The sequence below is a fragment of the Oryctolagus cuniculus genome, chromosome 5, assembly GCF_964237555.1.
Source record: "Oryctolagus cuniculus chromosome 5, mOryCun1.1, whole genome shotgun sequence".
In the NCBI taxonomy this organism is placed as follows: domain Eukaryota; kingdom Metazoa; phylum Chordata; class Mammalia; order Lagomorpha; family Leporidae; genus Oryctolagus; species Oryctolagus cuniculus.
Genome location: NC_091436.1, coordinates 119,351,829 through 119,364,206, shown reverse-complemented (window position 1 = coordinate 119,364,206; position 12,378 = coordinate 119,351,829). Strand labels below are relative to the sequence as shown.

The following is a 12,378-nucleotide window of genomic DNA, read 5'->3' as shown; positions in this document are numbered from 1 at the left end:
AGATCCTGAGCACCAGAAGATTGTAGATATTTTTGGGTCTTCCTTGGTTAGTCCATGAGCCCACCCCCAATAAACTCATATTTTTGTCACCTATATCATTGTTAAATTATAGCTTTTGGAATTTATCCCAGAATATTAGCCTGTCAGCTTTCTTGAAACTTCACTCTGTAATCCAGTGTACTGATTATTCTCTCCATCATTTAGTACCAAGATAATAATGAACACATCTTCTAATCCTTCTTTAAAGTCAGCAGATTTTTTTAATGTTAGAGTAAGACTAAGAGCAAAGTCCTGTGGCGAATGACCTACTATAACTATTGACTCAAATTGGTTTTCAATAATCAATCAACTTGTTTGATGGAGAATTATTCAAATAGATGCAAATTTGAGTTGTTCAAATAGATGGGAATCAGAGATGAAAATAGGAGAGACAACATACTAAATGAGTTCCTTATATTGAAGGCTATAAAAAACATTTTGTACACATTATGTCATTTTATCATCATGACCACCCCCATGCAGTGATTTTTTAAAAAGATTTATTTATTTAAAAGTCAGAGATACACAGAGAGGAGAGGCAGAGAGAGAAAGGTCTTCCATCTGCTGGATCACTCCCTGGATGGCCTCAATGGGTGGAGCTGCATTGATCCAAAGCCAGGAGCCAGGAGCTCCTTCCAGGTATCCTATGTGGGTTCAGGGGCCCAAAGACTTGGGCCGCCATCTACTGCTTTCCCAGGCTGTAGCAGAGAGCTGGATCAGAAGTGGAGCAGCCGAGTCTCAAACTGGCACCCATATGGGATGCCAGCACTGCAAACTGGGGCTTAAACCCACTGTGCCACAGAGCTGGTCCCCCATGCAATGATAATTGCAATGATTATTGCAATGATTATTGTCAAAAATACAGTACATATAAGAAATTTGTACTCAAGGAAGTTAAGCAATTTTTTCATGACCAAGAGAGTAAGTAAAAGATCTGGAATTCAACCACATCTGTCCTTCTCCAAAGCTCAAGTGCTTCATTAAAGGGGAAGGCAGCATACAAATTCCATGGCATCACTCAACCCAGATAGGGGAGCCAACAAGAAACCCTTGAAATGTCTCCTGTTGCATTATGCCTGCAATGCCTAGCCTAGTGAATCTGTATTAAGAGGAAACAGGGACACAAAGAATTACCTGTTCATCTTGAATCTGTGTTGGTTCCTAGGGATCTCTTCTTTCCCTTCCAGGATTCATGACTAACTGCATACTGACAACCTAAACTATCATGGGGGAGGGATTTCCCTATTTGTAGTTTCTAGTATCCATCTTTTTCCTTTCTGAAAAATCAAGTGTCTTCTAGGCTTGGCAATTTGGCTTTGCTCACATTCTGTGTATCAAAGATTACTGGTTGTAATTTCAAGATCACAACTACGAACTCTTTTAGTACATTCAGATGGAATTCTTCTAGGCTTAGATACTTGAATTCTTTCAAGGTGCCTATTAAGTACTTTTAAAATGACAGCCTCCTCCCTCAGGCTCATACTGTGGTCTGAATGTTTGTGTTGCTCCAAAATCCATATGTTGAAATCTGCCCCCCAGCATGTTGAGATAGGGAAGTGAGAACTCTGTCAGGTGACTAGAGCCCTGGTGAACCAGATCAGGGCCCCAACGAAAGACTGGAGGGAGCTTGTTTGTTGCTTTGGTCCTTCCAGTATGTGAGGACACTCAGAAGGTGCCATCCATGAGGAATGCATCCCTACCAGACATTTGAATATTTTTTTTTTTTGACAGGCAGAGTGGACAGTGAGAGAGAGAGAGACAGAGAGAAAGGTCTTCCTTTGCCGTTCGTTCACCCTCCAATGGCCGCCGCGGCTGGCACACTGCGGCCGGTGCATCGCGCCTATCCAAAGGCAGGAGCCAGGTGCTTCAAAGACAGGCATTGTGGCAAAAGTTAAGCCAGTGCCTGGGATACTCGCGTCCCATATTGGAGTGCCTGGTTCAAATTCCACCTGCTCTGCCTCTGTGGGCATTCAAGGAGTGATCCAATGGATAGAAGATTTCTCTGTCTCTCTCCACCCCAAACCCCAATTAATGTGCCTTTCAAATAAATGAAGACTAATTTATTGATTACTGTGTGATTGCCATTTCTAAAAACATTCATGAAAGTCCATTTCTAAGGAAAAGGTTTGGACAAAACATGGTAAATTCTCCTTATTTTACAGATGAAAAAAACTGAGATCCACAAAGGTCAAAGAAATTGCCTCAGGGAATATTTCTGGTAAGTGAAAAAAATCTTATGTTAAAGAAATAAAAAGTCATAAAGTGAATATTCTCTATTTTTATCAAAAGGTTCCAAGGTGAATTTTAGGCAGTAGTTCCAACATAATGCTAATTTCTTCCAAATGTCCCTTGTACTTAGGAGACACGTCAGCTCTAACGTTATACATCATGTGTTTATTCATGCTTTAAAGGTTATATTTCTGCTCTACATCTTCCCAAGTCTTTATTTGCAAGCCTTTCCCTCACAAATATGTATTGGTCTATTGGTTGCATTTTGAAACCAAATTGTTTAGTGTTTTCACCCTTTAAGATTGCATCTTCTGGGCCGGCGCTGTGGCTCACTAGGCTAATCCTCTGCCTTGCGGCGCCAGCACACTGGGTTCTAGTCCGGTTGGGGCTCCGGATTCTGTCCCGGTTGCCCCTCTTCCAGGCCAGCTCTCTGCTGTGGCCAGGGAGTGCAGTGGAGGATGGCCCAAGTACTTGGGCCCTGCACCCACATGGGAGACCAGGAGAAGCACCTGGCTCCTGCCATCGGATCAGCGCAGTGCGCCAGCCGCGGTGGCCATTGGAGGGTGAACCAACAGCAAAGGAAGACCTTTCTCTCTGTCTCTCTCTCTCTCACTGTCCACTCTGCTTGTCAAAAAATTAAAAAAAAAAAGATTGCATCTTCTTAGAGCAATAATATGGAAAATTCCCACAATGGTGGAAGTGCCTGTGCTCCTGCAATAGTCATGGCAGAGTGGATGCACACCTCTCACGTTTCTACATGAAACTTTCCTGATGTTGAAAACTATCACTCTTTGGCTATTTGCATTGTTGACTCCAGCACCTCCTGTCTTCCATGGCTTAACCTCTTTATCTCCAAGTGATAGAAATTTGAAAATGTGTCCCTTGGCCATTCCACATCTTTGTAATTAAATGGAAAAGTGTGAGAGTTCATAACATCTAAAATATGTAATAAAATTACTACTGCTTCTCAACAGTCCAAGAGAAAAGAGTTTTCACAAGTGACTTCAACTCAGTGTTGCTTTACAGATTCACAATTGTACCCCTGATTGAATACTATGATAAAAGTAAGAAATGTTTCCTTTTTAGAGTTTGCCTCAATCCCTGTAATCATTAAGAGTTATCTAGGGCAGGCATTTGGCAGGGCGATCAAGACCCAGCTTGGAACTCCTGAATCTCATTGTTGGAGTGCCTGGTTTAAGTCCTGGTTCTTTATCCTGATCCAGCTTCCTGCTGAGGGGCATCCTGGGAGACAACAGATGATGTCTCAAGTACCTGGGCTCCTGCTACCCATGTGGGAGACAGATTGAGTTCCAGGCTCCTGGCTTCAGCCTGGCCAACCTCTGGCTGCTGCATGCATCTGGGGAGAGAATGAGCAGAGGAAAGATCTCCTTCTCTGAGTGTGCCAGTCTTCCTCTCAAATAAAGTTAAGAAAAAAAAAAAAAAGAATGTGGCAAACATAAAAAGAGTCCATCTAAGGGCTGGTGCTGTGGCATAGAAGGCTAAACCTCTGTCTGTGGCACCAGCATCCCATATGAGTGCTGGTTTGTGTCCTGGATGCTCCTCTTCTGATCCAGCTCTCTGCTATGGCCTTGGAAAGCAGTAGAAGATGGCCCAAGTGCTTGGGCCCCTGCACCCACAAGGGAGACCCAGAGAAAGCTCCTGCCTTCTTGCTTTGAATGGGCCCAGCTCTGGCTGTTGCGGCCATTTGTGGAGTGAACCAGCAGTTGGAAGACCTCTCTCTCTGTCTCTCCTTCTCTCTGCCTGTAACTCTACCTCTCAAATAAATACATAAATAATTTATTTAAAAAGAGTCCATGTAGAGATAACTGCACCCATCTTTAATTTTTAAAGCATTCTAGTGCAAACACTAGCCCCTGCTACCTTGTTTTCTCCTCATTAAATCACTGCAGCCCTTATGGAAAAAGCCCTGTGGAACTGAGGCAGTGCTTGAATTATGCTTTCACCCATTGACAATAATTTTTCCAAATTATGTTAAAGATACATAACAGAGGCCGGCGCCACGGCTCAATAGGCTAATCCTCCGCCTGCAGTGCCGGGACCCCAGGTTCTAGTCCCGGTTGGGGCAGCAGATCCTGTCCCGGTTGCTCCTCTTCCAGTCCAGCTCTCTGCTGTGGCCTGGGAAGGCAGTGGAGGATGGCCCAGGTCCTTGGGCCCTGCACCCACATGAGAGACCAGGAGGAAGCACCTGGCTCCTGGCTTCGGATCAGCGCGGTGTGCCGGCCGCGGCGGCCATTGGAGGGTGAACCAACGGCAAAAGGAAGACCTTTCTCTCCGTCTCTCTCTCTCTCTCACTGTCCACTCTGCTTGTCAAAAAAAAAAAAGATACATAACAGAGCATTCTTCTAAAAAAAATTTTTTTTTGACAGGCAGAGTTAGACAGTGAGAGAGAGACAGAGACAGAGAGAAAGGTCTTCCTTTCTGTTGGTTCACCCCCCAAGTGGTTGCCTTGGTCGGCACATTGCGCATCATGTGACTGTGGGAAAAGTGCTGAGTATATAAGAGTTTGGGTTCCTGCCTCCGCTTTATGACCCCCTAACTCAGAGGTGTTCACAAGGCACCAGTATTGTACAAATCAGTCCCATTTCACAGCTCAGTACAGGGCATTCCAGCTATGAAATAGCTACCTGACCACCTTGAATGAGAAGGATTAGGACTCAAACTTGACACAAAAATCCTAATTTAAAGTCTGGCTCCCCCTACTGTATTACCTTTTTGTTTGCGTGTTTGTTGGCTTGCTTGCTTTGGTGAGGTGGAAATGGGAATCCCAAAGAGACTGTGAACTGGGAAAAGAAAAGTTGGACCGCCAGGCACCTGTAGAGAGAGCTCCCGGAGATGGCGTCAAGCATAGGCGTCACAGTGAGAAATACCGGAAGTGAGGAAGGGGACATTTTAGACAGAGGAAAGAAGACATAAGAATGTTAATAATTTACTTTTAATTAACGTAAGGATGTTTTTCTGTCACATTGTAACAAGCAGCAGCATAAAGTTAATTGAAAACAGATCTTTGTAAAAAAACAAGAGTGGGAATAAGAGAGGGAAGAGGAAGACAGGTGGGAGTGCAAGAGGGAAGGAGATTATGGTGGGGAGAATCATTTTGTTTCTAAATTTGTATATATGAAATGCATGAAGTTTGTACACCTTAAATAAAAGGTTTCTAGGTTAAAAAAAAAAAAAAGCAGCCTCTCCTAACCTATTCTGAGAACCACCAGCAGAGGGCTCCATGCCGGGTGCGTTTGCCTTTCGTCATCGAGTCCCGCGTTGATTGGATGACTCTCTCCATCTGATGCTGAAAAGAGGAAGGCATTATTAACTCTCTTCTTGGCTATTATAAACTGAAATTATTATAAGTGCAAAGGGAAAAAAACGAATCGAACCGTTTGGGCTATGTCAGGAGTGCTTTCAAGCTAGGGCGAGCGTGTGAGTGCGCTCAAAAAGAAATACCCGCGTAAGGCAAGACAAAATGAAGATGAAAATGCATTTTCTGCTAGCTTACTTCCCTTGGAAATCCAGAGCTTGTTTTGCCTTTGCGTTGTCACTCACAGAATTCTTACAGGCAGTTGCCCTACGTCATGTGAGTGTTCATGCGAAATAAAAAGGAAAGGAACCGGCTCAAAAGAGGCGAATTTTTTTCTAGATAGAGGTCGACTGTGCATTTTATGAGGCACTTCTAAAGTTAATAGGTAAAATAAGAACTGAACTTTTAAAATACTCTTAGCAATAACAGGCTTTTCGGGATCGAAAGGAACCTTCACCGAAGAAATTAAGCGGCCGTTCAGGATTCGCTTTATCAAAACCCCGACAGAGGGCGCTGTTGCCCGCCCAATGACTAGGGAAGGAGCCCTGTGAAATTCGGTTTACCTTGCAATTTCTAGGATTTTTCCAATAACGCCCATGTAGAAAAATTATCTAAGGTTTTCATTATCGTTATATGTTTTGGAGCAACTCCATATACGTGTGCATATGTGTGTATATTTTTTAGGTTTAGGGTTTTTTTCTAACAAAATCATATTTGTTATTTTTCAGTTTTCCTAAAAATTTAAATAAATTTTAATCAAACATTTAAGGACATTTCTACTCTTGAAAAATACCTAATATTAGTACAGAATAAAATTACATAGGAAAATTTGAAATTGTACATACACAATACTATAGAATAGTTACACTAAAATAGTTACGATACATATTTTAAAACAGTTTTCAATATACAATTAATCCCTTGGGTTGTTTTGCTTTGTTAAACCTTAGAGTTTATTTATTCTAGACTAATAAATGATATACCAAAAAGATGGAAAAACTTTTTAAATCACTTAGAGGAAAATAATAAGAATTTTTCCAAATACATTTTTTTGGGGGTTAGGATGATCTTTAAATAAACAAATAAATCCTTAATGAGCATAATAGAGTTAGTGACTTGAAAGGGATAAAAACAGTTCTTTCCGTTAATAAATCTGAGTCTAGAGAATCAGAAATTTGAAATCTATACTTAGCTTTCAAAGTATTGATCTGGGGCTGATTTTAGTTCTAGAAAGGGGGCAAACGTGGACGCTGTTACAAGTCCCCACTGCTGTAAGATTAGGAGCAATGCCTGCCATCGCCCAGCGAGCTCAGGAGGACACAGGAGAATCTCTGATGAGGCTCCTGGTGAAAAACCTGTATAGATTCTGTACGATTTAAGGTGTTAATATTTAAAGAAGGCAGGGAGAGAGGGGAGGAGGGAGAAAGGGAGGGGAGAAGGAGAAAAGGAAGCAGGGAAGACAGGGAGCAAGGGGAGAAAAAAACGAGATAAGAAGGTGAGAAGGAGGAAGGGAGATGCAAAACAAAAATTAGAGCTGTAAATGAGTTTATTTCTGAAGTTTCTTCTGAGGCACCATTGCGTAGCTTACATTGGACTTACGATAAGAAAAATTAAATTAATTAAATTTAAAATCAGCAGAATTGTTCAGTGTGCACCGTGTAAAGAAGTGTCCGCTCAGTTTCTACCGAATCGCTGTCCACCGCGCTTGGCCGGAGCCTCTGCCCCAGGAGCGTCTGTCCGGGTCGCACGCGGCGGCGCACAGCAGTCTTGGATTTAAAGATAACAGCCCTTTACAGACCCAGTCTTATCAGGTTGAAGAACTTCCACCCCAAATTGCCCCTTCCCGCCTCTCTCCTTCCTGTCATTTATTTTGTGTCTCAGGGGCAAAAATCCTCTCTGGGGCTGCTCTGCTGGCTTTGGGGACCCTAGCGCACCCAGAAAGGGGGTAGAGAAACGGGGGTGGAAAGTGAACAAGTGAATATTCACTCCGTGATGAAATTCAGAAGCCCTGTGCCTGAAAGAGTGCCCAATTTGGAGGTTTAATTAACTTTGCTCTCTTTTAATGTTTGTCTTTAAAACCCTACAAATCACCTTATTAAGAAAAAATATGCTTAAAAAAAACCTCTAATCTGCATCTTAAAATATTTTTCATTCCTTGAAGAATGCTCTTCTTCAATCTTTCTCAAGGACTCAGGTGACCATTTCTTCACTGTCTTTGTTGAAAACCACTTAGAAGTTGCAGAAAGCAGATGCAAACATAAAATGTTTCAAGTGTCTGCAAGGAAGGCTCAATATTGTGTGAATGTGTGCATATGTTGTTTCCAACATCTGAAGAAAAACTTCATAAAATGGAGACTCCAGCCAAGAGGAATGGTGCATGGAATCCGTTGAAAACATGCACAAACAACCCGAAAACAACAAGCAGCACAGAGGGACGTGCTGACACAGTGTTTAAGTTTACAAACATGTTGGGCAAAATGACCAGAAAATAGGAGAGATGGGCACTGTGGGGGCTATCATTTTTTGTTCTACAGTGACAGAGATAAAGTTAAAAAAAAAAAAAAGTTGTGTAGCCATTTGTATAACCATTAATATAGGGTAATCATCCTTAAAAATCTCTAAATCCAGTTTCAAAATATCTTCTGTCTGAACATGGGAATAGGAGCTCCTGTGTTTAAAAATCTCAGAAATGGTCCTCCTTTTAAAATCTGTATGGAAAACAGGGAGCTGGTTTCTTCTTAGGAATCACACAGACGATGGCTACAATGATTCATCATTTTCAATATAGGGATTTTTAAAATATATATGTTTATATTCATCACGCAGATCAGCTATCCCTCTCTTAAATGCACGTTTTCCGTCTGTAGACTCTGTGTGACCCAGGGGTGCTTATGTAACTCCATGTGGGTGTCTGGGTGTAAATGCGTGTTTATGATTTTTATAATATATATGTCTGTGGGTTGCATCTGACTCCTGTGTGTGCAATGTTGCTTTTCTCTCTGCTGAGGCTTACTTCTGCAGCCTATTGTTTGAGACAACAGATATAAGTTGCGATGGGAGAGGAGCGTCGGGTTTGGTGTGTATCCCCCATTTCCAATTACAGATGGATCATTACAGACAGCGGAGTCCTGAGAAGCCACACATCTGCTCCTCACATGAATGCACTCACCTCCTAGAGACCAGGCTGCCATCATGCTCTGGAAGCTCGTGGAGAATGTCAAGTACGAAGATATCTATGAGGTGAGCCGACACCCCCAGATGCATCTATGAGCTTTGCAGATACAGATTTTGAGCTTCTGGACACCCCAACAGATATATAGCTAATATGTTTTTTTTTTTTTTAAAAAAAAAAAAAAGCTATTTCCTTGTAGTTTTCCCGTCGGTTTTCTTAGCTTTCTTTAACTTTTAAGAAAGATTACTCGGGGGAAGACTTCGATATTCTGAAAAAACAAGGATTTTAAGGTTGAGATCCGGCAACTTTAATTTAGGAGATCTTTGTTTTTTCTTTGATTTTTCTTTCTCTTTTCCTCGCCCTCCAAACCCCCCCCCCCCCTTTTAGGCTGCGATGGGGAATGTGGTGCTGTTGACTTTGGGCAGACGGTCAGAGAGAATAGATCCTCGTAAAGCCACGGGCTCTCCTCATTTTGAGTGTGAGAGGGAATTGGGTTTTCAAGCCTCATTCGTAACAGACTCGGGCTTTTTAATGTTTTATTTTCAATAAAATTTCCGAACCCGGTAACAAACGGATCCCAATAGGAGACAGGAAGGGAGAGGGAGAGAGGTAAACAGACGGTGGAAAGAAAGCAGGAGGGAGCACGGTCTACGAAGCCGTAGCAGTTATTTTTCCGTTTTCTTGTGTTTTGCTTCTTTGCGGGTCATTGCATCCAAACAGAGATCGCAGCCGCCTCGTGTTTGGACTTTTTTTTTTTTTTTTTTTTTTTTTTTTTTAACGAAATTCTCTACTCCTGCTCAGCGGCCCCGGTTCCCTTCACTGGGGCTAACGCAACTCTTCGCGGGCTGCAGAACTTGGCCAGCTCGGAGGACGCCTGCCGCCTCGGCGGGGCCGGGACCGCGCTCGCCGTTCCCTTCGGCACTCCGGGGCGAGGCCAGACGGCAGCCAGGCGGCTCCGCGGCTCGCGGGCGAGGCCGGTGGCCGGGCGGGGCACGGGGCGCCGGGCGGCGGACGCGAGGCGGGACGGGGCGGGCACGGCCAGCGGCCGCCCGCGGAACCTCGCGGCAGAGCGAATGGCTTGGCAGAACTCCACTTGGGTGCGAGGGGAAGGGAGAAAGCCGAGGTTCGGAGGAGACGTCGAGGGAGGACAGAAAGGTAGAGACGGTTCGAGAGAGGCAAAGTGGAATTGGGGGGTGGGGGGATAAGAAGGCGAAGCAGGAGCTAGGGAAAGAGGGCAAGCGGGGCCCGGGGCCAGGAAGAGGCGAGGTGGGCAGAAAAGCACGCTCCCCGCGACGGGTAGGGTCCGCGCTCGCGACTGCTGGAAGCGGGCTCGGTGCGCTGCGCGCCAGAGTCCGCAAAACTCCAAGGAGGAAAGGCCACCGTGCCGACCCGGGACGGCTCCCGAAAGCCCGGCGGGAGTCGTCCTGCGGACGTTAGGAAGGAGCAACTCCCGGGAGCGGCCGGCAAGTCCTGAGCCAGCCCGCCAGTCCAACCAAAGGAGGCGCTTAGGGCTCCGACGACGGGCGTCCCTCAAGCTGCGCCTGGTGTCCCCATCCCACCCCCCTACCCCCACCCCCGCTACCTCCAGCTCTGGCCACCCCACATCCTAATTTCGTGGGCGGGGTGGTGGTGGTGGGGGAGCGGAGAGCGAGGAAGGGAGAGAGGGAAAAGGAGACCCAGAGAGGGCGAAGGGTTCGTCTTCCTGCTGTGAGAAGCCTGGGCTTTTCTGCCTTTTGTGGTTGTGTAAGGACTATAAAGAAGAGTCGCGCCTGGGCGCCTGGTGCGGTTTGTTTCGGTTCTGCCTCCTTTTCTTTCCTTAACAGGCGGGATAATGGTAAAGTCGAAGGCGCTAGAACGGTCTTGAAGAATAGCAGCGCTCAGAGTGCGCTTGACATTGGCTGGGACCGTGCCACGCTGTAAATAGCTCTGGGTGTACGTAGAGGGATTAAAGTAATCGGGGTAAAAACTCGTCCTTTGATTATGAAAAGTAAACTGGCTAAATGGGGAAGGAGGGAGGGAGAGAGGAAAGGAGGGAGGGAGAGGGAAAATGGGAGGGGTGGAGCGAAAGAGGAAGAGGAGAGAAAGGGAGGGAGAGAAAGAGGGTGGGAGGGGAGAGAGAGAGAGAGAGAGAGAGAATCGCAGGTAGTCCTTTCTGCCTAAATTTTCTGCTCAAAAAGCAGGAGACCCCAATGCGTGGTGGAAGGAGCCTATTTAAGTCTGGACTAAGGTTGAACTTTAACAGAAGTGGCAGTCAGGCCAGTTCAACGGGTTCCTGAAATACCCAAAAAGGTTTTCTGTTGCCCCTGGCTTTACTGGAAAGGATAAGTTTCGTGCACTTGAAGACTGATCACATATATTTTAAATTGAGGTAAAAATCGCAGGCGGTATGAGCACTAAAGAGGAAAAGACTATAGTGGGGATGGATGGCCCCTCATCTAGCCTATACTTTAATAAACGAACATAACCTTCCACATTCAGTGAGAGTCTGCAAACATCACTGTAAACAGTTGGGCCCACCGCTGTACTTTCCTCTCCCCTCCAAATGGGGAGGCAACGCCTTCCTTTTTTTTTTTTTTTTTTTAAATATGCACACAAAGCACCCAGGGCGATCAATTCTTCCCACTAGAAAAGTCTCTCTGCAGGTACAAGAACACCTACATTCTGTACAAGCCCCCAGCTATGCTTTCCTTCATGCCTTGTCCAAAGGAGCAGGGACTGCTTTACGCGCGTCCCCGCTCAGTTAATTGAAGTTCTGCCTCTTTCCTGCTAAACTTTTTCCCCAGTCTGCCTTTGCCAGCCCCCTCGTCTGATTACATCTAGTAATTCTCCACTGAATGAACGTCATTTACAATAGTAGGGGAGCTCTGCGCTCGCCGCGGCTTCACGCTCCATTTGTCCTCCATTCTCCCTTTAAAGTACTCGTGTAATATTAATAGTCATGAATATCAATTATTATGAGGCGGTGTAGGCAAGCAGAGGGAGGAAGGGGCGCCCGAGCAGTCTGAGCCCAGCTCCGGGTGGAAGAGGACTGCTTCTGGAGCCCCGGAGAACGACAGAAGAAAAGAGGCCAAAAAGACGGCAAGAGACAGATGAACAGTTCTGTCTGTGTGTGACAGGCATCGCCAATCTTGTTGGGGTGGGGGGGGTAATTTTTTTTTTTTTTTTTTTTGATGGCTTGTCCTGGAAACACCTCAAGCTCGGCTCCTGTGTCCAGCTCGCTTCTCTGCTGGACTCCTTGATTTTTTTTTTAAGTCATTGTTTGATTTTTGAGCAGTAACCAGGCTTTTTTTTCCAGATGTTAGTCCACACCTATTCATCCATGGTGAGTTCGGATTCACGTTGTACCAGAATTGCATGCTCTCTCCTTTCACTGTCTCTCTGTCTCTGCGTCTCTCTGTGTATGTGTGTGTGTGCCTCACTCCGTCTCTCTCTGTCTTCCTTTGAGCGCCTTTGGCTTGGTAATTTAGCACCATAATTGGACGAGGCTGCAGCTGCTTCTCTCTGCATTGTGTGTTCCCGTCTGAGCTCCATGAGTCAGCTGGGAGGGGGGAGGCTGAACCGAAAAACTTTTTATTTGCCATTATAGTTTAGAAATTTAGGTGACTTTTTGCAAAAAAAAAAA

The 12,378-nt window shown here is 45.1% G+C and overlaps 1 protein-coding gene across 12 annotated transcripts in view; it reads left to right on the top strand.

Annotated features, from left to right (window-relative positions):
• Positions 1-8,486: 8,486 nt before the first annotated feature.
• The window catches only part of TFAP2B (transcription factor AP-2 beta), a 29,057-nt gene continuing 25,165 nt past the window's right edge, over positions 8,487-12,378 (top strand). For 2 of the 12 annotated variants that reach the window (XR_011389005.1, XM_070074661.1), the window contains exons 1-2: positions 8,487-8,824; positions 12,052-12,078. Coding sequence is in view for 10 of the 12 variants with exons in the window: in XM_070074661.1 (XP_069930762.1) it covers positions 8,744-8,824; positions 12,052-12,078 (108 nt within the window). In the remaining 2 variants the exon portion in view is untranslated. Of the gene's footprint in view, positions 8,825-9,789; positions 9,912-12,051; positions 12,079-12,378 lie in introns of those variants that run through there. The other 10 variants (XR_001794230.3, XM_017345177.3, XM_017345175.3 and 7 more) reach the window with 9 other exon arrangements.